General features: G+C 37.6%; 4 protein-coding genes across 11 annotated transcripts in view; all 4 read left to right on the plus strand.

The window, feature by feature from the left end:
• The first annotated feature begins 88 nt into the window (after positions 1 to 88).
• LOC108072700 (C-type lectin 37Da-like) lies at positions 89 to 753 on the plus strand. The gene is made up of 2 exons (XM_017163936.1): positions 89 to 188; positions 247 to 753. The coding sequence occupies exons 1-2, from the start codon at positions 98 to 100 to the stop codon at positions 708 to 710; spliced, it is 555 nt and encodes a 184-aa protein (XP_017019425.1). The 5' UTR covers positions 89 to 97; the 3' UTR covers positions 711 to 753.
• Positions 754 to 907: 154 nt separating this feature from the next.
• On the plus strand, positions 908 to 2,375 carry LOC108072652 (aldo-keto reductase family 1 member B1-like). Its single transcript, XM_017163884.3, has 6 exons — positions 908 to 1,016; positions 1,156 to 1,323; positions 1,385 to 1,557; positions 1,619 to 1,763; positions 1,835 to 2,032; positions 2,092 to 2,375. Exons 1-6 carry the CDS (start codon positions 939 to 941, stop codon positions 2,281 to 2,283), a joined length of 954 nt encoding a protein of 317 aa, XP_017019373.1. The 5' UTR covers positions 908 to 938; the 3' UTR covers positions 2,284 to 2,375.
• Positions 2,376 to 3,225: 850 nt separating this feature from the next.
• On the plus strand, positions 3,226 to 4,688 carry LOC108072656 (transmembrane protein 267). Its single transcript, XM_017163890.2, has 2 exons — positions 3,226 to 3,759; positions 3,876 to 4,688. The coding sequence occupies exons 1-2, from the start codon at positions 3,466 to 3,468 to the stop codon at positions 4,260 to 4,262; spliced, it is 681 nt and encodes a 226-aa protein (XP_017019379.1). The 5' UTR covers positions 3,226 to 3,465; the 3' UTR covers positions 4,263 to 4,688.
• Positions 4,689 to 5,697: 1,009 nt separating this feature from the next.
• Eip63F-1 (Ecdysone-induced protein 63F 1) overlaps positions 5,698 to 25,134 on the plus strand; it is a 29,980-nt gene continuing 10,543 nt past the window's right edge. Inside the window, exons 1-4 of one of the 8 annotated variants that reach the window (XM_017164089.3) lie at positions 5,698 to 5,845; positions 10,808 to 10,846; positions 10,930 to 10,969; positions 23,546 to 23,689. In XM_017164089.3, coding sequence (XP_017019578.1) covers positions 10,808 to 10,846; positions 10,930 to 10,969; positions 23,546 to 23,689 — 223 coding nt within the window. In that variant the 5' untranslated portion in view covers positions 5,698 to 5,845. Of the gene's footprint in view, positions 5,846 to 7,710; positions 8,150 to 10,807; positions 10,847 to 10,929; positions 10,970 to 12,979; positions 13,222 to 17,625; positions 17,792 to 18,852; positions 19,135 to 23,545; positions 23,690 to 25,134 lie in introns of those variants that run through there. The other 7 variants (XM_070285014.1, XM_070285016.1, XM_041775219.2 and 4 more) reach the window with 7 other exon arrangements.

Raw genomic sequence — 25,134 nt, forward strand, 5'->3', positions numbered from 1 at the left:
TCTCCGGTGCTCAGCTCGCTTTATTACTTCCTTTTTAATCAAAAAATGTTGTATAAAAGCCTCTGGCGAACCAAGATTCCGTACAGTCTTTGCCACAATGTTCACTCAGCGCCTTGGAGTTTACATTTTCTTGGGATTTCTTACCCTATCGGTGGCCTACAAAATATCACCCATAATAGTACAAGATGGTAAGGTTCGCATATCATTCATTATTCCTAATAAAAACCCTTTTCCTCTCCCTGCCAGGCATTCCCGATTTCTTAAATGTAACCACAGACCCCTTTGTGAAGATAGGTAATGGCTATTACTTTATCCAAATAAATTCCACCAAGAACTGGCATGCTGCCTACGAATCCTGCAGGAAAATGAATGCAAGCCTAGTAAATTTCGAGAGCATCGAGGAGTGGAACCTGATCAATAACTATCTCAATGATACTGGTATCCATACTAAATACTGGACCTCGGGAACGGTTTTGGCGGATACAGTGGAAAGGAATCATGTTTGGTTCTCTACTGGACAGGCCATGTCCCTGGATATTTGGTATCCGGGAGAACCGAACAATCTGGGAGGCTCTGAGTACTGCGATGAAATGGGAAGATATGATGTTCCAGTCCTATTTTGGGGATTAAATGACAGGAATTGCAATACCATTCTTCCCTATATTTGCAAGGCCCAACAGCCTGCAACAGTATCGTTTTTGGTGTGGTAAAATAAATCTGAAGTACTTGAATAAATCTGAAGTGTAATAATAATTTTGAAAAATTCAAAAAACCGTTGAAAACTTTTTTCTTGCTTAGCTTAGCTTATCTTATCTTCCCGCCAATATTCTTGGGGCTTTTGCAAGTTCTTCGAGCTTTTTTCATAGCTTTGATGGGGGAGAGCAGCTCTACGGCTGGGAGATCTCACTCAGTCAACTGTAAACCCCCGAGCCGTGAATATGTCCGCCAGCAAAGTTCCCTACGTAAAGCACAATAATGGCACCCAGATCCAGACCATCGGACTGGGCACTTACACGGTGAGTGGATTGAAGTGGAGGCAACGTTCCGGAGATCACGTCTCTGATATCGATCGGTGCAGTAATATTAATTGCTCTTATCAGTACACTACAAAGAATTTCCCACAATAAAGTGACTTTCGGCTTTGCCCTTTTATAGTCTCTGGGCGGTGATTGCGAGCGGGCCACGCTTCATGCAATTGATGTGGGATATAGACATATAGACACCGCCTACTTCTACGAGAACGAGAACGAGGTGGGCGCGGCGGTGCAAAAGAAGATTGCCGAGGGCGTCATCAAGCGGGAGGATATCCACATCACCACCAAGGTAAGGTTTTCCAAGGGATTTGATTCCTCTTAGTTTTTATTTATTGGTTTATTTCTTGCAGCTCTGGTGCCACTTCCATGAGCCAGAGCGAGTGGAGTATGCCTGCCGCAAGACCCTGGCTAACTTTGGCCTGGACTATGTAGATCTCTACCTGATGCACTGGCCCTACTCTTATGTCTATCGCGGGGACAATGAAATGATGCCCACCGATGCCAAGGGAGAGGTGGAACTTAAGTGAGTTGGGGGGTAATATTATAAAATTATATTTTAATACATTAAATTTATTCTTTTACAGCGACATTGATTACCTGGACACCTGGCGCGCCATGGAGAAGCTGGTAGAGCTGGGCCTCACCAAAAGCATTGGCGTTTCCAATTTCAACTCGGAGCAGTTGACGCGCCTGCTGGCCAACTGCAAGATCAAGCCGATCCACAATCAGGTGCATTTACTGCGGTTTTGTCTAGGGTTTCATATAACCCATAATATTTTCTATATCCCATATTCCCTTAGATCGAATGTCATCCCGCTTTGAACCAGAAAAAGCTAATTGCTTTGTGCAAAAAGAATGACATTGTGGTGACCGCTTACTGTCCCCTGGGTAGACCCAATCCGGCTGAGAAGACACCCAACTACATCTACGATGCCAAGGTTCAGGCCATTGGAGACAAGTACAAGAAGTCCACCGCCCAAGTGGTGCTCCGTTACCTGGTAGGGATTGGGATTTTTCTTAAGAAGACTCCTTAATCTTCAAGTTATTTGATTTACAGATTGAGATTGGAACTATTCCACTGCCCAAGTCTTCCAACCCGAAGAGAATCGAGGAGAACTTCAAGATCTTTGATTTCAAGTTGGATGCCGAGGATCATGCTGTCTTGGATTCGTACCACACCGGCGAGCGTCTGATTCCCATGACCCATGCCATCAAGAGCAAGAACTATCCCTTCAGCATTGAGTATTGATCTGGAGAAGAGGGTTGGGAAAGTTATTTTTGATATTTCAGTGCCTTCAATTTATATTTTCAACCAATAGATATTTTTAAAAAATACATAAAATGTAAAAAAAAAATCTTCTTAATTTCTTCTTTAACTTTTGGGATATATAAAATAATTTTGATTGATTTTTAACTTACTTTCGCATACTTTTTATATGTGTATACATATGCTATTTTAGTCTTATCAATTTAAGTAGTTCTAATCATCTTTCTAGACGAGGTAAATTTCTTATACTTCTTTAATGGAATTCCTAATGTACCTTCAAGCTTTAAAATTTTAGAAAAACCCCTAAATTTTATTCTTATTATAAAATTTGATTCAAAACAAAAACATCAAATATTAATTTAATTAAATTTAGCATTATCTACACCTTTGCTGATCTTATTAGTTGTTTGGCAAGAGATTAAGACAAGAGAGAGCTTTTTGCTCCAACTAGTTTTTTTAGAACCGAAATTTCGCATGGAAAATTCCATCTAATCAAAGGCACCTACATATACACATGCAACACCGCCCAGATGTTTAAATTCAATTACTAAAATAGGAAAACCGGCAGACATGCAATGTACAATAATAAATGCAAATTATCAGGCCCGCACACATACTCAAAAAAATTATAAAAAATAAAAATAAGTTAAACAAGCTTATAGCGGGCTATGAGTAATCGAACAATCGAACAATCGAATAATGAATAAATCAGCAGTGTTGCCCCATTATTTGAATTTAACGGTAAGTTTGAAAACTAAAAAAAATAAAGAAAATTGATTGTTCTTAATACTTTTTATAATTTTAAAATTGTATTTTTAAATTCTAAAGTAATAATGGAACTATATATTAAATAATTAGACTTTTAATATTTAAAAAATGTAGCTGCCTTTTCCAGCCAAGTTGGTATTTTTCATCGACCCCTAGTCGGTCTTACTAACTACATTACAAATTGTATACTAATTATCCTCGCCGGGATTTCACAACAAATTTCCGGGGGAGTAAACAAAATGCAAACAGTACGTGGCCTTTGCTGCAGCGAAGAAGATTACGTGGAGCAGGAACAGCAGCAAGTGAAATAAGGAATCACACCGAGCCCCCAAAGGAACACTCCGTCCAAGAAGTGTGGAAGTCACCTGTGAAAGTAGAGCAACCTACCAGAAATCGATGTACCACTGTCACATCATGGTATATATGCGAATTGTGCTCACTACTTTGGTGACGATTACGTGTCTGCTGGGCGACAATTTCGTGGAGCTCACCCAGCACCCGCTGTTGAAGGCACTGGCGGACAATGCGACACATGCGGCAATTGGTGCCCTCACCGGCATTGCCTTTGCCATGCAATTTTACGAGCGCACCTCGCAGTTGTTCGGCTGGATATTGATTTTCACCTGCTTTGTTGTGTCATCGTTCATTGACTTGGACCACTTTGTGGAGGCGCGTTCCTTATACTTGGAGGTAAGCCGGAAGAACTAAGAAATAAATAAAATAAGTAAGATCAACGTAAAGGTATTAATTACCCCATGAACCTCAAGGAACCCCCTTGTAATACCCTCTTTTCTTGCTCTTCCCAGGATGCCACCAACCTATCGAAGCGACCCTTCCTCCACTGCTCCAGCATCATTGTGATAATGCTGCTCTTCTATGTGTGCACTGCCTGTTTAAACTACTTCCGCACCAGCCTGATGCTGGGAGCTCTACTTTGTGCCTTCATCACACACCACACCCGCGATGCCGTTCGCAGAGGCTACTGGATCTGTCCCCTGGGCCACACGGACCGTGTGCCCCAGCTGGGCTACATCCTCACCACAATACTCACACCATATGTATTGGGTTACCTGCACAACCTATGTCGAAGTGCCATAGTCTTAAATTTCCTGGGGCAATATATAAAGCTAAGCGAGGGCAACTACCGGAGTGGCTCCAGTTCCACTGCCAACTATCGCTACATGCAGGTCTAGGAGATTAGAACATTTTGTGATAAAGCTGCAAGACAAAACCAAAAAATGCTTCTCAAGCTTCAAGTGCTTTAATATTAGATCAGCTAGAAACCAAAAGTACTTCCACACCACATACAGGACACAATTTTACACGGATCTACTAATCGCGAGTACCTTAGTTATTTGGGGAACTATGCTTCCCCCGTCCAACTCTGTTTATTTATTCTGTTAATTAGTAGCGTAGGTTTTTACTAGCATCTAAAAAAATTACAGATAATATCCGAATTTGTGATATGTAGTCGATAGTGAAACTAGAAGTAACGAGCATAGCGCACAACGATAAATCGAACTTTAACTTCCAAACTCTGACTCTCTAACTAATGTAATTTGTAGGCGAAACGAATTTTAAGCTAATCGAACAATAAAACTCAATGTAATTGCCTTAAATCCCAGGAAAGTGCTGCATCATCGGCACCTTGTAATCACGGTCTCTCGGGTCTGGGTCTGGGTTAATCCAATTGTTATTTAGCTTTGTGGTGTGGCCCACCCTAAAATGTTTTCCTGTTTATTTGCGGGCCAAATTAGTTGCCATTTCCAAATTGGCCCTAATGGATAGCAGCATCGTCGTCGTCGCTCCCAAGGAATCCCGTCATAAATTGACTCTGGCAAGTATTTCAAACGAACCGCGAACGTGTTTGCTATTTTTAACCAAATTTAATTTTAAATGTACGCCATTATAAATAAATCACAATTCGATTGAACAAGTTCGTGGGGTAAATATATCTAAAAAGAGAAGCATACATTTTTCCTACGCTTTTCACCGGAAAATTGCCATGTTTTTGCGGGTCAATAATTGGGTGATTAAACTTCCACGTGCGATTATACAAAAAAAGGAAAATACTTTTTATAGGGTATTGTCGATCCCAGAATTTCCCACGCATGCCCCTTAACAGCGCCACTAACAACAATAACAGCGCTTGGCTGGGATCTGTTTGGTGAGAACACCCACCCACAACACGAATTCGGTTGACATACACTGGAAAATAAGGCTAAGAATTTGGTGTTTATTGAATTAAATTAAAGCGGTTTTGGAAAATATATTTTAATCGTAATTTTAATATAGTTAACAGACTTTGTAAGACGATTTATTATTCTAATAAATTGTGTACAAATTTTATAGAGTTTTTTTTACAAATTTTATAAATGTTATACTATATTTTATAGCTCAAAAGTTGGATAGCTTATTATGATAAAGTATCATATCGATTTCATTTATAAAGCAGCTTCTATTGGTTTAATTCCATACATTATTTGTTATAAAAATACCCCAAAAACCTCTAAATTTCTCCCTGTGTATATGTACAAATGATGATCGTTTTGGGGCTGGGTCGCCGCGTCTTGTTAGTGGACACATTTATTTATGTGAGTGATCACAGCCGCAGAGGCGCAGTACAAAAAGTGTCGGCGGCCAAGAGAGACTAAAGCTCGCGTGTCCTGTATCCTTTCTGCGGTTGTCAGTGTGTGTGGTTGTGTGTGCTTGTTTGTGTTTGTGCGTGTTGGCCAAGATTGCGAACCAAGAGGAAGTCAGTGACAATCCGCTCGCTGTAAGTGCGATATGCCCCCTTGGAATTTGGCTAACTGCCTGGCTTCCGTAGCACTGCATTTACATAGTTAGAGTTCAATTTTCGATTGGCTTTCGACCTTGGTGCCTTTCACGCTTCGTTTGGCAGCCCCCCGTGTATATTTACTTATCGATGATATCACAGCGCACTGTGTCATTAAGCCCCCAAAGTGCGACATTTCTGTTTGCCGACAACGACGATAACTAACTAAAGTCGCTAAACGCCGTTCCCAGAGTCATTAACACCCCGTTAAAATCCAGCGTAAATCACGGGTACGGGTTCCGTTCTGGCGCAGTTTCATAATATTTATCTAGCACGATCATAACAGGCATATTATATGTATATGGTTTATAAATAAACATTGTAAATATTTACATTGGAAATCTATAAAAGAGCAAGAAGAGCGCCGGATCTCTTCACATAATTCTCTCGCTCAGCGTTCACTCTTTTGGCACACATTATTATTATTATTATTTTTTGTTGAACCATTTTTAATAAATAATTAACTCATAAAAGTCGGGCTGACGCTTCATTTATGAGCTGATAATGAGCTCGTAAATAGTCTAATTCCGGTTTCCGCTGCCTAAAAGCCATTTAAACTGATCTGTTCTTGATTATTGGGATGATCTTGCAGCATGGAGAGTTCGTTTTATATTGGATTCTAGGGTAAAAGTCATTATTCTTTGACTGATAATGCCAACGATCGATAACGAGTTCAGAGACAGCTCTCAGGCAGTTGTGCAAATAATAAAAATACATCAAGCGGGGGAGAAAAGTGAATATACAGTACAAGTTCCTTAAGAAAGAATTTTATTATTATTTTTTTATGATTAACTAAGCTTGGCTGTTGTTAAACTTAATGATTAATGTTATTTCGAGGCTAGCTGTTTAGAGTGCAAAAGTAGACAAGTGAAGCTTGTACTTCCAACGACCCCATGGCGTATGAGCAATATGATGTGTCATTTCTGCTCGCCTTACCTGAACAACGAGTGAATGGACCACGACAGCTGCCTAATTAAAATTACCAAAGATTCCAATGCTCTGTCGCCGCCTGCCAACTTCTGTGTCTCTTTTCTTTCCCTTTTTTTTTTTGTTATAAATCTTTATAAATAGCTCATACGCAGTGTTGGCACACGAACGCACTTGCAATTGCAGAGGCACTTCGGTGCTGTCATTTCATGTGCAGCCGGGTTGAATGACTCTGCCTAAATATAAAACACTTTCAGCTTGCCCAGTTTATGTAATATACTTATGAAAGGTTCTGGCAAGACTTTATATATTTAAATTATATTTTTATATAAATTAAATATCATATATATATAATATATAAATCATGTATCAATTATTTGGCTGTCTTTTATAAATACACCCAGTCTTGTCAGCTATAATACGGATTATAATGTGGCATGTTTTTGGCTCTAGACTTTGAGATCTCAGCGCCAAATGCTGATCAATGCGACGGCGACGCATTGATAAACAAATATGGGAAACGTGTTTCGGGCCAAGTGTTATGCTCTTTGCAAAGATCTTTCTTTAGATTTGCATATGTACATATATATATTTATACTTTCGAAATTCGCCTCGTCACAAGAGCTAAATTTTATGCCGGCTGTTGCCTGTTGACAAAGAGAGAACAAGCAGCCAAATCGTTGAAAATAAATCACCAAAATTAAAATTAACAAAATGGCAAACGTGGAACGGAGGCGAAATTTCAAAATATTCAAAGAGAAAGAGAATGCTGTTCTCTCCAATTCTCTCCCTCTCTCTCCCTCAGACAACATGTTAAATGTGTTTTTTTTTTTCGGCAGCTTTTCGAGCGCGTTGGAGCTCTGTGAAATGCTCAATATTGTTTGGGATTCCGTGGCGAGACGATCGTCGAAATATAGTCGCGCGCGCATTCAAATAATAAAATCAAGAAATACACAAAGAAATATAGCGACAAAAAAGTAAAAATACAAATAAAAGCAAGCAATTAATAATCATAAAGTTAATACACACAGCATTTTGGCACAAGGCATTCAAATATTTAAGCAAAGCAAATAAAGTTAAATCATTTGTACAGTGAAACAGGTGCTAACACAATCAAAATACATTCAAGTGCTAGAAAATATAAACGTTAAAACAATAAAAAAGAGAAGTCAGCTAAGAAACTAGGCCAACCGAGGCACAAAGTTGAGCTATATAAATATTGCTCATACGCCACCGGCACCGTCACCTCTCATTCATTCCCCTCCCAATTATCAGTTTTGAATGAGCCCAATGAGTGGACTACGTCAACAGCTGAAGGTGAGTATTTCCAAAGGACCAAAGTCGCATAAGGGTGCAAAAAGACAATAATCCCTGATCAGTCGATCAGTCTAGTCGCGCCGCGTCTCGAATCGCCTAAACCTGCTCGCATTTGTATAAATATTTACTTAATTGCCTTTCAATGGTGGCAACAACTTTCGTTCTCCGTCTGGCAGGTACTAAAGCTGCCTCCCCGATGTATACACAATTTGTTTTTATTTCTTTTATGATGAGCCAATATTAAATCCCTCTTTCTCTCTCTGTCGGTGGACCGGCTATAAATAATTTTAATAACAATATTGCAGCTACATGGTGGCAATTCGATTGTCAGGGTCGCCGTATGATATATGAAAATTTGATGATCGTTTTCGGTAATTGTGAAATCAATCGTCAAATATTTAGAGTACCCAAACAACGTCATTACAGTTTATTTTTGGGGCAAGCAAACAAATTAAACACATTTTATGGCTTTAATGGGAAAAGTTAAAAAAAGGCTACAAGGAAATGGATAAAAATAAGCTGGCTTCTCATTGCCATATTAATTAGAGTTTATTTTTTAAATTACAACATACAATATACAATGTAATTTAAAATTAAATACTATAAACTTTGCAGCCATTAATCTTTTAGAAAGAGTTTAGTAAAATGTTAATAATATATTTTAATTGCTAAGCATTTTGCTTCCTAGCTTTTTCCTTACTATAAGTTTTAAGAAATTCTACAAACTTGCACAAATTGGATGGAACCAGACGCTCTCGTCTGTAGACAAAAATAAAAATATAAATGTGAATATCGAGACTCTCATAAAGTTGTTCGTCATCCCAGCAACCCATATGCCGTGGCAGGTCATAAAATGCGTCTGTGTCGCAGTTCATATTCATAACATTGTAGCCAAAACACATCATTAAAGTGTATATAGGAGCATCCATAAAAGGCATATTTGTAGATATATGTACGCGCCACACGGGGGATAGGGAATCATAATGGTTTCTTAATGTGCCGGGCCAAGATTTTTTTTGGCATACAAAATGCGCTTCAGTGCTTTCGAAGGCATTAAAAAGTCGATTGTTTATCGTATATCTATATATACTTGGCCAATATAAACATTAGCGATTATTAACTTTTTCCCTACCTTTTTCAATTATGTATATTTCTAAAATATTTGTAGGCAGACATAGTTAATCTACGAAATTTTATTTGAGGTCCAAAGTTTTGAATGTGTTTATCAAAATTTTCAACCCATTGACGACACACAATAATATTTTGTTGGGTTTTTCACAAACAAGCCTCAGATTTATGATTTTTGGCAAAGACTACATGCCACATAAAAAGCGATTATAGTATTCAGATCATAAAAACGAATTCGAGCAGGTGATTTTTCGGAGGGGGAAAATAGAGTGTCACCGAAAAATGCCATTAAACGAGCATTAAAACGCCGTTCTCAACGAATTTATTAATTTGTTTACATTTTATGCGTCTTGGCACGTGAGCAATGCCACCAGCATCTGCATTTATTGCCACGAATAAGCCAATAAACCAACTGTTGGCTAAGGTAACTAACCTGGGCCAAGGCTTTACACGGTTGCCGTTCCTAGCCATGTGAACATCTGCGGCACATAATAATTACCCATTTCTGTGGGCATTCTCCATATTAAGTTGGATTACAAGATAATAAACAAGATGTAATATTTTACCTTCAACATTAAATTTGTGAATGATGAATAATTTTTAATTAAATAGGAAGGTAACTAACAATTATAAATGTAATTTAAGTAAAACCTTTGAAAGAAATTCATTGTAATTTGCACACAAGTAATATTCAATTTGCCAAGTTAATAAATTACATAAAATACAACCAAAGTTTAATTTAAAAATACATTTTCTAAGAAAAGAACCAGATTTTCATCAACAAAAACCAAATTGAAAAACTAAAAGGTCACACGAGGTAAACAAACAAACAGCACATGATTTAATTTAAACGTTAATCAGCGATTTTTATTTTGCCTTCGCCACACAATTTAAATGCATTTAAAATATGCATTGTTGGGCAAAATTGGAAAATTGGAAACTGCACCCACACTTTAAGTACATAGATTGATATTTATAAATAAATACATTCAGCGTAATTAATCAAAAATTGCTCGAATACTTGCGCGGCTCTCTACGTAATTGAAATTGGGAAATAAATAAATTTAAGGCACGAAATGTTTTCCTAGCCCCCCGCCAGGCTTAATCGATTAATATTTGGCCTAATCGGGGGGTTTATGGTGTGGTCTTAGTACCTAAGACCCGTTAATTGCACTTGTCTGAATGCGATTTGCACATTTTTTGTTGGCTCACAAGAGATGTTCTTCGGAATTCCTCGAATTAAAATAGATCGGAAAAAGAGCCAAGGCGGACGGCAGCTAAAATAACAACGTAATAAACGGAATGTCAAAAATAAAAAGACTAATCGACGAAATGTAAAAATATATACCTCACTCTTTCGTCAGTTTCCTCACACACACCCACACCCAAGGAAAAATTAAGAACACCTTTAAGATTTTCTTTGCGCCGCTTGAGAGTATGCTACATTTTATTTTTAATTTTAACGTTTTGTTCTTTTCTATTTAGTTTATTAAATATTTTATTTGCTTTTAACATATGTCTATTTCACAGATGCTGGGAACAGCTTTGCTGGGCAAGCGGGCCACCAAGGTAAATATACAATTATTTCAGTTTATTCAGACTCGTTTTTATTTATTTGATTTTCACTTTCGTCTCATTTTTTCGGTCGGCAGTCTGTCAAGAAGAAACCATTCACAGAGGTGGAAATCAAAGGTAAGTAACGAAAATCAAACCGCAAATCAACCGGCAAATTGTTTATTTACTAAACAAACCGACTCGCAGAACAGTGACCTCTGATTTTCTTGGGAAAAACATTGAACAAAATATGGGTTAATGTTCGTAGACTCAAAGTACTGCTTGGTTATTCATAATTACAGACAAATTGATGTTTAAAGATAAACAGTAAACACAGCCATTTGCATTATTTTTATTTGTTTGCCATGAATATCCAAATTTATGATAGTTTTATAATATTTTTGTGAACCCATATTTTATTTATTTTGCTGGCCTCACTTGACTTGACCAACACTGCGTATACGTAATTGGTTTTAACACAATAATTAGGAAAGGTATTAGTCCTTGGGCACTTGGAGATATTAATTAAAGTTTGCATTGTAAATTAATTAAAAAAATAATTTTTATAGAAATAATAGATTAAAAGGGGAAAACTATAGAAAAACTAGTCAATGTTAAGTTGTTTAATTTCAGTTTACTTATCTTTTCTGTTACTTTTATAAAAGTTAAATATTCTTTATACTTTTATTTTATTTCCTCACCACTCTTGATGTTTCTTTTTAAAAGAATATATATTATTTTCGGTGTTTTGTTTAATTTTAGCCAGACAAAATTGCTGACCGCCTTTTGCATGTTGGCTAAAATTGAATGAATGTGTGTGCAGCAAACTAATTTTAGCCTTTCGGCAGGACAGGTGCACTGACACTTAAAGATGGATGGCGACTAGGGGAATTTCTGCCTCTGCCACACCCCTCTCTCCCTCTATCTCGGTATATGCACGTTTATGGCTATTTTTATTTTTTGAATTTTGTTCGGAAACACCGCCGAGGCTATAATCTAATCAAGATGGCCATAATCGAGTTGAAATTTAATTAACGCGCCTCCTTCTTTTACCGCCCGATAGGGGTAAAAAGAGGAAGCGAGACGGAGAGGGGACGGGATAGAGATAGCTGACACCCGCGCATCACGTGCCCAATTAGCGCGCGAATAAAGTTTCCAATAAGAGAAGCGAAGCTACAGAAAATAAACCTGCTCTACTATGGCTTTTATTCGCAATTTAATTTGGCAGTGGGGATTTGCCAGTGAGTGTTTACAATCGCCGGCTTTCAATTCTAAGATAAGATCCGAGAATGTGATCCCACGCTCATGTGACACATTTCCCCGGGCTGACAGGGCAAACAACAAGTATTTAAATCGGGCCACCAACCCAGTCAGGCACTTTCCCCCGTCAGTTGCCGCTGATCTTTGGCAAATATTTGGCCAAAACAGTGGAGAAAAACAATCATAAATGATATGACTCATTTATGAGCCAGGGAGGGACCCATTGTTTGCTTTATTATGGGGGAATCAAAGTCGTTAATGTTTATTAGTATCAGAAAGAGGTGAACCCGAAACATATAGATACAAATTATTTGAATATTTATATATACCCTCCAGAGAATATATAAAATAAACACTATAGAAAGTAATACTACTAGTATTACCCCACTCAGAGAGACATCATTTAGGCTAAGGCCCCACTCGACGACAACGACGACGACGAGGAGTGGTCGTGTCTGATTGTCTCACTCCGGTAATCAGACAACTGAAATCATGATAAGGCCACTCTGAGAAGAGCAATAATAATAATATAACGGGCTAGAGCAAATACCATTACGACATATAGACTAGCACTTAATGAAATCAGACGACCCGCTGGCCTGGCCAGGCCCATCCCAGATATAAAACACCCGCCCACCGAGCGAGTCTAGAATCCAGAACCACCTCCCATCATCAGCTGATAACTCGGTTAGTTATCTGCGGGGAGCGACGACGGTTGTGTTATCACCGAAATGAAATATAATACAATATACCACCGAGGGGAATGGCTACGGCTGGCTGGCAGTGGGAACTCTCCGAGGGCTCCGAGTTCTGGCTAGTTCGTTTCATTCGAGTCCCATTATCTTGGAGTTTTCGTAGATAAATCGCACGGTAAACGCTGGCATTCCTGCAGCATTATTATTATTTCGCGCTCAGCTTATGTGGCGGTCGGAAGTGCCCACGAGTGTCTCAGCTGTGGTTGTGTCGTGATTGATTGATTGATTGTTTCCTCGGGTTTATCTGATTGATCCCACGATTGAGGTAGTGCTACGATTCGGTTCTGCAGGAAATTTAAAGCCCAGCGATCGTTGAACGTTCGCCACAGAAATTAGCGTCTTTTCGATTCGGAAATATGAGCAAAGATGATAAGTGTGAGTATGAAAGTCAAGAAGAAATTATAACCCCCACCAAAAACCGAACTTTAGTCAATCGTTATCGTTATCGATACGATACGAGCGCGAAAGCAGGAAAGTCAAATATTGCTAATTTGCTGACAGCAATCAACTTGCGGGAGACACGGCCAATCTCCATTTGTCGCCACACTTGTAAAACTAATTAAACGATTGTCAGCAGCCACGTATTGGCAGTGCACAGAGAAAAATTTAGGGTGATACCTAGACTGAGAAGTATAAATTAGGCTTAGCTTAGAAAAAAGTGATTTTATAGCCAAGTTTTTTCTCCCTTATAGTTAGTATCTTTTAAATTTAATCAAAATGTTGATTTGCAGATAGAATTATAGGTTTTATAATGCATTTTCTTACAAAATATTTAGTAAACAAGTTTTCATATCTATTAATTTTCTCTGCCTTAGAAATGTCTAGTTTCTCATCTTACATTTTATTGAATATTTAAATTAAAATGTATTTAATATTTTTGTCTAGTGTAGCTTCCTGTCACTCTTCGTTATCACTCTGAAAATTATCTCAGTGCCTGTACATGCTGGTGTGTATTTGGCAAGTGGGCGTTTGGGCTGGCAGTTAATTTGTTGCCACTTTGCCACTGATGAAACCTGACAGTCAGTGGCAGCCATAATATTTTCTGCTCAGTTCTTTTTCCTTTTTTTTTTACATTGCATCTTGATTTATGTTTACGCAACGTTGGCAGTTTTTTAGGCTTGTGCCACAGAAAAATTCTCGGCTTACTACTTGACTTGAGTTATGAATGGCAAGACAATTAGGCACAAAACCAAGTGAAAAATGTGAACGTTTGTTGACTGTACAAAATTTCAATTGTCCTCTGAATGTGATTTATTTGGCAAGCAAATGTTTAAAAATAATTTAAACGGGCTTTAATTTGTAAATGTTTCTTAAAAGCTAAATTATTGCCATTTGTTACCAAAATAACACTCATTAAACAATTGCATTTGTTGGGTAATCACAAGTCAAAGCCTGACTTTATATATTCATTTCACCATTGATTCCGGCATTTGAACCTCTCACCCATTTGCATTGTTTAACAATTTCCATATTGATGTACTGTAAAATGTGAAATGTGTGTTGAAAAGGAAGGGATTTGTACGCAGGCCAGGCGCTAATTCGGTCACGTAAATGGATTCAATAACAAAGCGAGATGAAAAATTGTTTTACGTAGTCAGTCGGCTGCTGCTGCTGCTGCTGCTGCCGCTGTGCGTGTCCTGAGTCCTTGACCCTAACACCCCGTACACACCCACTTTCAACCCACCCCTTTGGGGCTCGTTTAGCTGGCACGTTTTGCGTATGAAAGATTTTGACGATGGCAATGGCTGCCCTCGGATTGATTTTTGCATATTAATGCAGGACATTGAATCGGAATCCAGCAGCTGCACTCACATTCAGACTGTGCTGAATCTCAGCCATGCAGATGAGTGGCCTTGAGTGTTTTAAGGACCCATAAAAGGGAGAAAATGCAGATAAAAAGCTCTACGCTTTATATCATTGAATGAAAACGCATTGCTAATGGCAAACACCTCGTAAATTGGCAAATTTATTGTTCATTTCTGCAGAGATAAAAAGACAAAAGTCACTGTATATATTTAAAGATAGTTAAATAATGGATAGATAATAAAATGGATAAATTAAACTTATGTTTTCACATTAAATTCTTTAATTAACAAAACAGACTTAGTAAATCAAATATTATTTACCAGAAATTTCCCTCTAGTGCCGTAGACTCCTGTCACTCGTTTTGGGGGAATGTGATTAGGCATTAAAATCAGGCGCCTTTAACCAATGTCAGTCCGTTGTCCGTCGTGGGTGTCTGTCGCCCGCTGGCATCGGCACGTGACTTCGTTTGCGTTTGCCTTTAGAAAGGGAAACCCCCGCAAGGTTCGTGATGTTTTTGGACCCGCATAGTTAGCCACTTCGCCGCGCCTAATACAATTTACGCCTTTTGTGAAAGTTCTTTTGCGGCGTAATTTGTATTTTATATAGGCATCGAAGCGGTGACCCGAACACATCCAATCTAAAGGCCATCGTCCTTAAATAAAGCTGCACATATTGTGAATTCAATCCATCTAACCTAGAGCTTGCTACTGATGGCTGCTAGCTTGCATTTCACTTTCTGTTGGCTGGCCAAAGTTTTCGCAATTAATTTTCATTAAAAAGTTGTTTGCATTGCCTCGAGTTGAACGAACCAAGGACTTTGTGAGGAGGCAGAGTGGACAGGACTTTGTTAAAGGATTGCAGCTCATTTGTCGGAAGGGAAAACAGAAACCGAACATTTGTTTTAAAGTTCCTTCAACCCGCCCTTTGTTTTCCGGGCAAAAGGCAACCATCAGATACAACTGTTTAACTTTGTTTTGCTTTTAATTTAAAGGATTATTTTAAGGACGCTGCTGATAAAAAAGTCATTGAACTCGTCTTTGTTTTTTTTTTTAAAGAATGTGGGAGATATTAAATCTCAAAAACGGGATGTCACTGCAATCGTTACGGGTTCAAAATCTATTAAAAATGTTTCTGTCTTGAATAAAAAATATTTTATCTGAAATCTAGTATATGTCTTTTTCTAATTATTTTTATATAATTTAAAAGTCTAGACAAGCTCCATTAGAATTTCCATTCAACAGAACTTCCTTCTTCACATCTAGAAATCTATTATTATATGTAGATTATAATCACTTATTCAAATTCAAAGTTATTCTTATACTCCAGGAATAACTATCCAAAGCTGTCATAATCTTAACAGAGTTTCTATATAAATTTTCAAACTTCCATTTATGAGACAATCAGGCGCCCACAAAAGCGATTTAATTGTGAATTACATAAAAATCCAGCGATAACGTTGCATAAACCCTTACGTATAACGGTACCCACCACTTTCCCTCTCCTTTTCTCTTTTGGTCTACCCCCCAATCAGTCCCGCTCTCTCACACTAAAGCCTTGCTACTATAACGATAACAACAACAAAGCCGTTTTCCATTATTTTGTTTTGTTCCGCACATTCGCTGAGCCAAACAAACGGGCTTCCTCGGTGTGGGTGCAAGGGAGATGTAGGCACCGAAGAGAGACTCCGGACTCGTGTTTCCAGGCGGAGAGAGAGACTCGTGAATTTCCCCTTCGCGCACACAGGCATGCCAAGGTGCATCTGTGTGCTTTGTTGTTGGTACTTGAATTGCATGCTGCAGTTGTGGTTGTAGTTGTTGTTGTTGCTGAGACAAGGTTACTGGAAGAATTCTCCTTGCAAGACTCTTTGCTAGCGGGTCTTCCGCGGAAACAGGGCGTATGCGTTATATTTTGTGTTGACAAGAAACAAATACATATAAGCTGTTATTTTATTTGTAATAATATAAATATTACAATTTTATTTGTAAATATTACAATTTAATTTGTAATATTTATATTATTACAAATAAAATCACAGCTTATATTTGATTCTTGTCAACAAAAGATATAACGCATACGCCCTGTTAATAATTATTTAAAGAAGTAATTTTATTTGTAATAATATAAATATTACAATTTTATTTGTAATATTTATATTATTATCGTTCCTCTGCATTATTTAAGCCACATTTTCCAAGCCAACTTTAATTGCAATCAATTAAGACTTTTTAAGCACCAAAAACTAGAGCATTATGAATATGCATATTGAATAATAATGACATGCATAACTAGCAGATGGAGTGAACAAACTTATCATATTTCCACTATCAAAAAAACCAAAAACCCAAGAGTCCTTCAAAAAGAAATGCGAACACCATCACGTGAATGCTGAGTCAAAGGCGAAAACACTAAAAAACATTCCAATGTGGAATCTCTCAGTCTCCTACTCTCTTATCGCTCTCCACATTATTGCTTCACTCTCACCCGCACTCTCTCTTATTTTTCTTTGTGGAGAAGAACGTTATGAAAACAGAAGCAGCAACAAAACAAGGAGCTCTTAAAACCAATGTTGCAACTAAAAATACCCATTAAAAATGGAATTATAAGATGAACTTGCTCCACAAAAGAGGAGATAAAAACTTTATTCTTAAATATTAGTCCTTTATTGATTAAAAATCAATTGAAATTTATTTTAATATTATAGTTGTAAATGGTCAAAGAAGATTTCTCAAACCAGCATAAAAACCCATATACCCTTGTGATCTACGAGTACAAGGCAGAATCCGCTGGTTGCCCCAGCGATGAATGAAATTTCGCCGAAGCCAGAGAATCCCGAAGTCGACCGAATGCGAAGAGTCTTCGGCTAACGGGACCAGAGCCGAGCGATGTCTGGTGGGGGGTTTGGCGGCACGAGCCTACTGCCAACGGGGGCCGCCGCCGCCATTCATGGGGCGTTCAGTTCAGTTTCAGTTTCGAAGTCGACGGGATTGGCAACAGAAAGTCGCGGCGGATAGAGATAAACTAACAAATAGCCGAGCTATCGGTGCGCCATCTAACTATCTTCAACTAACACTTACTTAACACCTCCAACCGCTATCGGTTCTATAAATTTCTTGGCCAGAGCAGTTCTTATTTCAAAAGGGTAAAGTTTGTAGCCTTAAATTGGTTTCGGGGATTCCCCTTGGTTTGGGCACTGCCCCCCGCCAAATATTTTTGAACTCTTGTCGCGTAATTGAAGCGTAACGTGTGGCCTTGAAGTGTCTCCCCTTAAGTCCTTCAGTCTGGACGACAATAAGAGTGAACTCCCCCAAAACTATACCAGCCCAAAAGGAGTCTGTTATGTCACTTGCCCAAACGACGCTCTCTTTGGGCAAAGTCAGTGCATTATTCACATGTCAACTAAGCCATAATTACCATGATAAATGTGAGGATGCGTCAATTGCTTGGAAATTTGATAGGGAAAATTAGTTTCCGCATGTGATGGATAGTGTCAAAAGTTATAATTGGAAATGACTCAAAAGTTGCAAAGTTTGATAAGCCAAAAAGAGGGTTTCCCGGGGTGACTATAGGTGATTGAATAATTGTTATAAGTGAATGTGAATAACAGATTGTATGGATCCCATTAAGACATTATTATTCCTGGCAATATAGCCCAGCAGTATTCAATATTCTGTAAGACACTGACGAACTTAAGACAACTTAATTGGCCTTCATTTTTCTTTCTTGCGCCAGGCCATGAAACTTTCAATTTGCATCAGCCCCAGACATATATATTTATTGGCCTTTAAGAGAAATGGCTGACAGGCTGCATAATTATTGAAATATCAAGTCTGGGAAAACTCAGCAAATGACGGGCGATAAATTGAGGAAAGCCGACAAGTGTCGGCCGATGTGGAAGGAACAATATAAAGGCAAAACCCGACAGCACATGGTAAAATAATAGAGAGAGCCCTGACCCTGAATGCGTGCCCCAAACACATCGACGTTTGACCTCAATCGGTCGTGATTTCAGTAATTAATTGCAATTAAAACGCCGTAGGGGGAGTGGCCCAAACCAAGCCAAGAATCCACCAATCCCATCCAAGTGCAATCAAGCTGATTATAATTGTTCGCTTTGTTTGCACATTGCTGCTCTGCCAAGATCGACAAATAATCGAGTAATGATTTCCCCCTACCCTTTCCCATTACTGTGCTATTTTTAAGTAGTGCAAACTATCGCGCACAAGTTACTCATACGCCCTGTTAACAGAGACACAAACAAGTGAACACATCCGCAAAAAAACAAAAAAAAGTAAAAGTCATAATTGCCGCCGAGCAAAAAAGATACTACAAAAAAGACGTCGAAAATAACACAAAACACTAAATCTATAAATACTATATAGAAAACAAATACACAAATTAATATATATATAGACAAAAAAAAACTTAAACAGACAACAAAAATGGATCACAAAGCAATCGCAAGTCAAGTGCGAGGTGAGCTAAGTATGGAAAATAATTTATATTCATTATTATTTTATTTAAAAAAGCACAAAGTTTAAAAAATGTGTATTATTTCTGCCGATTTATGTGGGAAATTGTATTATACATACAAATTGGTTGAAGATTTGCGCTAGAAATAATTTTTAAATAATGTAAAAAATAAATAAACCAATTTATAACAATTTAGTTGTGTTTTTATTTGGGGTAAATTACTGAAATCACGTATTAAATGACTTATGATGGCCATTATTAAAATCAAAATAATCTAATAGTCGTAAATAGTGGTAAATAATATATATAAATTATCTGCTACCCCCAAAGAGCAATCTCCATTCGAGTCATAAATTTCTAGCACTGTTTTTGCTAAACTCTTTATTTTGCCTCTGCAATTATCAATATTCCCATGTGGTTCACACATTTCTATGATAGTGCTAACCGAGCACATGATATAGACAATTATCACTGAAAATCTATATGTTTTAAAGCAGAAATTAGACCGGGGAGGGAAATAATAATCAGAAAAGAGTCGTGTGTCATGCCAAATCAGCCGTCCTCCCACTCACCAAGAGAATACAAAACAGAAATACAAAATAATACAATCAAGCACAATCGACGGAATTTCCAATCTAATCAACACGATAACTTTCTGTTGTGTTATTGTTTTCGTTGTTTCTCTTTTTTTTCGTTTGCTGATTTGGTTGGAATTAACATATACAATAATATCTTATCTTGGCGACCCGGCAACAAAGTCCATTATTAATTCACATTATTATTGTTGTGATTCGGCACGAGTTTTCCTTCTTAATTGCAAGGAAACTATAGTTTCCTTTGCTACCACAACTTTATTTGCAACTCTGCTTTCCCTATACTCCCACACAGTTCTCCGACATGTGTGTGTGTGTTTGTGACAAATAGAGGTCCTTGAAGGGAAACACGCCCACGCCCACTTCAATTTGACACGTTTGAAGTGTTGAAAAGCCCGCGTAAAATGTTCAAGCCGCGTCCTTTGTGCAGGATAATTTCATTCCAAAGCGAACATGAAAGAGGATTAAAATTGCTTATTGCCAGGCTATTAATAGCCATGGAAATTCCAAATAGAAGATGAAAATCCAGATTGTCGATTATTATATAAAATGGAACATTTATAGGGAAGACTTTTTGGGAATTTTTTTGATTAAAAAGAGTTACACGGTATAAAGATCAGTAAAATGAAATTCCATAACCTCGGCAAACTCTGGCACTTCCGCCTTTTAAAAGCCACATTTCATGGCCATTTTGGTTTATGCACAAGGCAATTTCCTTTTATTTTTCTCAGCCAAATCCTTCTGCCAATATATGTGGGATGGCAAAAGTTTTTGCAGCTAAAAAACTTTTCACTTTTAAGCGTTATTTATGTGGCCAAGTGCAATTTATTGGTTTGCCTCTGTGAGTTGTATGTGAACGAAAGTGTTGCCAAGTTTGTTGCCAACTCAATTACACTTCCACCGCAAGACGAGGCTTTGGGGAGATCCTTTAAGGTCCTCGCGAAAGCAAAGACACTAGACAGCATAACATACAAAATTAATATGCATTTTTAAAGACTCCAAAGCATAGAATCTATCAGTATTAATTCAATAGAAGGTTAGTTTAAAAAAAAGCTCAGCTATATTCTTCATACATTTTCAACTACATTCATTTATATAAAAATATTTAAAAAATACTTCTAGTTAAAGTTCACCCCCAAGTATATTTTTCCATGTTGTCTAGTGTTTTTAAGTTCATTGACAACGACAAACCAAAACAGACAAGGGCAACCAACAAATGTTTTCTCTGTACCCCAGGAAAAGTTTTATGGCTCAAGTGCAGCGGCAAATAGGGGAACCCCCAGGAATTTATACAATAACTAACAGGGGGAGACGCTCCGAGCTGTTGTCCCCTTCAATTAGTTACAGGGACACTTACAGATTGCAAACTTTCCGCTAGAGCGCATTTTGACTTTGTCATGGAAATGTCGGAGCGAAAACCGGTAAGCCTGATGGCAACTCAAGTTTGTCTTTGTCCCGATTTAATAAGGCAATTAAAAACTTTCGCTAATTGCTAATGCCAACACTTTGAGCTGCGCTGCGCAGCGTCGGTGTCCAGCTTAGTTATTTGTGAATTTACCCAAAGGTCAAAGAAGAATATATTGAGTTGAACGCTTTCCCGAGATTAAATAGAGCCATGCAGCAGGATATAATGAGCTAATTAGTAAGAATTAGTAGTTTTTCAAAGCTTTATATTTATAAATCCTTAACTAAAAACAAATTTCTAGGAATATAGCAAAGTATTTCAGCTCAAAAGTTTGTTTATCATATCGCTGACAACCGCATAAAGATGGAAGTGAGCAACAATCCCATTTGAATATGTATTTGTAAAGGATCGAAGGGAACTGGAGGCGACGACACCAACTTAACTAGATGCCAATCAAATGCGCCAATCCAATGGGGCAACCTCAATATGTCCCAGTGCCGACACCTGTCATTCCACCACCCTTCCCCCTAGACATCCTCGCCAGCTGGAGTGCAGACACTGCACTGTGAAATATTGGTGTCAATGTGTCAATATTTGAAGTATAAACACGTGTGCAATTACAAACTATACAAGAACGCACACACTTTCCCTCGACTCAGCTCAAGTGTGTGAGTGTGTGTATGTGCGGTCGTATTAACAAAGCTATGGCAACGGAAGTGCTCTACATACGGGAAAAGCGGAAAAGCGGGAAAATCGGGCTGGTGTGGCAAGCAGTAGTTGGTATAAGGGGGCGTGGCCTGGTGGAAAAGCGGCTTTGCCCAAAGCAATTTACATGCAATTTTCGCATATCTTCGTTCCCTATTCCCACGTTTTTTTCGCCCTTTTTTTCCATCGGAATTCTGATCGAGACGGCTGGCTGCCTTTAAAGGATTTCTATTGCGTTTGCTTCTCTCCTTTTTTATATTCTAATTTTGTTACATGGGAAAAAATGTTATCAGGAACTGGGACTTTAATATTTCAGCAGAAAGAAATATTATACAAGAAGATTAGTTACAAGTAAAGTTGGCTTAAACACTGGTTATTAAATTTTAACTAAAACATACTATTATGTATAATTTACCTCTGGGTTTCAACTAATCAAACTTTTTTTAAAGCCTATAAAATTGTTTACAAATAAATCCTAGTGCTAAAAACTATGATTCTATATTTCAAGTGTTGTAATTTCTATCCGCCCTCATTATTATAGTGTTTATCAAAGTTTTGCATAGCAAATTGCACGCAAAGTTATGGGCGATTGGAAAAATTATAAGTTTTGGCAAAAAGGCAATATTTTATGGCCTGTTTTTGTGGCAGGCCAAACTGCATGTTTGATCGATTTGGCATTGAGGAAAGCCGAGAAGTCAGGCCGAGGAGACACTGGTTTTATGGCCGCCAGGCATTGACTGAGGTCCTGTTCCTTAACTTCTTGGCGTGCCGCTAAGAAGGCCATGGCAAGGCCTTAATTATTGTGCAAGGACCCACCACACCCACACAAATCCCGGTTGAGAGTTTAAGCCCGATTTCTATCGCCGCCAGACGATTATTCTTGGTTTGCTTTCCGCCAAACATCTAATAAAACGGGTGGAAAACAAGAAAATTCCTCCAGACGATAAACATTTTCCATAATTCGTATAGATGCACTAACACTAACGAATACAGGCAAGCGAGTATTTCCGCCGCAAACAAAAGAAATCACGCATTTTCATCGAAAGAGACGACTCTTTCATTTTTACGACTGTTTTTTTTTTTGTTGTTTTGTTTGTGCCCTAATTTTTTGTGACAAATTCTTTTGCGTTTTGGGGTTGGAACTTAAGACGCAATTTTATTCCAGCTGATATGTAAATACTTATGTGGCCGCCTGCCTGCTTCGTTGGGGGCCAACACTGCGCATACGTAATTTTTTTCTGTTGGGCTAAGCCACAACATGGGGAAAAACGGGTGTGTGTGAGGTCGGTAAACGCCTTAAATGGTTAAGAGTCCATGAGAAATGAAGAGAATAAATGACTCTTCTGAGAAAAGCTTAAGAAGCCAGAGATTTTAGTGGAAAACTGGACTTGGCTACCAGGAAAATCAGGGAAAGCGAAAAGTCTTCTATTTGGAAGTGTAATTTAACACAGTTGTTGGTTTCTTAGATTTGACGTAATCTGATTATGAGTTGTTATGTATAAAATAATTCCAACACAATACAATTATTTTTAAACATTTTAAAGCCCCAAGTTTTAGTTTAAAACTAAGAATATATATACAACATCTTTATTTCTTTATTAAAAATGTTTAATACAAAAACATATCCTTATTTTCACATATTTCTTTATTTTCTGATTAAAAATATTATTTTTTCATGAAATATTACTAATATTTTATAAATTTCTTTAACAAATTACAGATCTACGCACAGCATTCGATCTACTAGACAGAAACCGTGACGGACGCGTCACCGCCAACGAGCTGCAATTTATGCTAAAGAACCTGGGTATTAATGTGCGTGACGAAATCATACACGATCTCATACGTGAGGCGAGCCACTCAGGTAAGTGGCACTTACCTGTGCAGCAACAACAACTACGACTACGACTGGCCACTTCACTCTAGCCCTTTTAACCCTTGTTGGCAACCTGTGGACAACTAAGTGCAACAGTTAGTCCTCTGTGAAAGTGTTTGTTCTGTCGCCGGCTTTAATAATTCACGTAGTTACGGCCAACCGTGGGGAAAGGTTAATTAAACCCATCGAGGCATGTCGATTGGTTGTACCTGCGTTTCAGTTCAAGTTCAAGTTCAAGTTTGAACCTAGCTGAAAGTAACTAAACGGGTTGAATGAGTTTGATTTTGGTTAATTTCCCCAGGGGTAAGCCAAATAATACAAAAATAAATTACCAAATTTCTGATTGTTTGGGCAATAATTGATTTGCTGGGATAAGTGTGATTAATAATGATTTTGTCAACGTTTTTGGGGAATATATAGTTGCGGAAATAAAAAGATGAGATATTAAACATAAATTAATTGCATTTATTAATAAACAAGAAAGAAAGCTAACTTTGGCCAGCCAAAGTTTGTATACCCTTGCAGGTTAAAATTAAAATATATCATAAATAAGCCAAAAATGCATTAATTTCAATTCGGAAAGCGGTTTTGTGTTAGTTTTTATAAGCCTAAAAAAATTGCATACCAAATTTAAAATTTTAACAAATCAAAATTTTTGGTAATTTTTGCTTATTTTAATTATCAAATTTTAATTATCAAATTTCGCAAAAATGGCCAAAAAATCGATTTCTTCCGGACACGTCTAGAAAGATTCGCATGTTAATGCTGATCAAGAGTATATAGGGTTTATGGGGTCGGAAATGATTCCTTGACTTAGAAAAATATTATTTTGTATTATAAAATCGGATTTTTTATATTAAAAAACTTCTTTATTTTTTTTTAAATTAAAAATATCATAACTCGGCCAAAAGAGCATTAATTTTAAATCGGAAAACTGTTCTGTGCATGATTTTCTACAGTTAATAAATCTGCATACTTCATTTAAACATTTTGAAAATACAATTTTTTATCAAAATCAAAAATTTAAATGATGTAACCCCTTATAAAATTTTGCAAAAATGGCCAAAAAATCGATTTCTTCCTGGCATATCTAGAAAGATTCCCCTGTTAATGCTGATCAAGAATATATATACTTTATAGGGTCGGAAACGTCTCCTTCACTGCGTTGCAAACATCTGACTGAAATTATAATACCCTGCAAGGGTATAAAAAGGATATTTTAGACTTCCAAGAAACCCAATACCAATAAGTATGCTAAGCTTTTCTTATTTTTCTTTTCTGAAAATTTTAAGCAAGACAAGCTAAGGATATATAGGAAGCCCCTTTCAGGCCAGTTTTTCTTTTGCTGCCCCTCTTTTGCCGGCAGAAGTTTTCTCTCATTTAATTTACTCGTTAGGAAATGCAATTTTATTATAGAAATTCCCCAGTCAAGG

This window comes from Drosophila kikkawai, chromosome 3L, assembly GCF_030179895.1.
Source record: "Drosophila kikkawai strain 14028-0561.14 chromosome 3L, DkikHiC1v2, whole genome shotgun sequence".
Classification (NCBI taxonomy): Eukaryota; Metazoa; Arthropoda; class Insecta; order Diptera; family Drosophilidae; genus Drosophila; species Drosophila kikkawai.

Bases quoted from the DNA above. Each gene is read 5' to 3' on its own strand.
- LOC108072700 (XM_017163936.1), top strand. From the start codon at position 98: ATGTTCACTCAGCGCCTTGGAGTTTACATTTTCTTGGGATTTCTTACC. The intron at 189-246 runs GTAAGGTTCGCA...TCTCCCTGCCAG, and splicing joins ACCCATAATAGTACAAGATG to GCATTCCCGATTTCTTAAAT.
- LOC108072652 (XM_017163884.3), top strand. From the start codon at position 939: ATGTCCGCCAGCAAAGTTCCCTACGTAAAGCACAATAATGGCACCCAG. The intron at 1,324-1,384 runs GTAAGGTTTTCC...TATTTCTTGCAG, and splicing joins ATATCCACATCACCACCAAG to CTCTGGTGCCACTTCCATGA. The intron at 2,033-2,091 runs GTAGGGATTGGG...TTTGATTTACAG, and splicing joins AAGTGGTGCTCCGTTACCTG to ATTGAGATTGGAACTATTCC.
- LOC108072656 (XM_017163890.2), top strand. From the start codon at position 3,466: ATGTACCACTGTCACATCATGGTATATATGCGAATTGTGCTCACTACT. The intron at 3,760-3,875 runs GTAAGCCGGAAG...TGCTCTTCCCAG, and splicing joins CGCGTTCCTTATACTTGGAG to GATGCCACCAACCTATCGAA.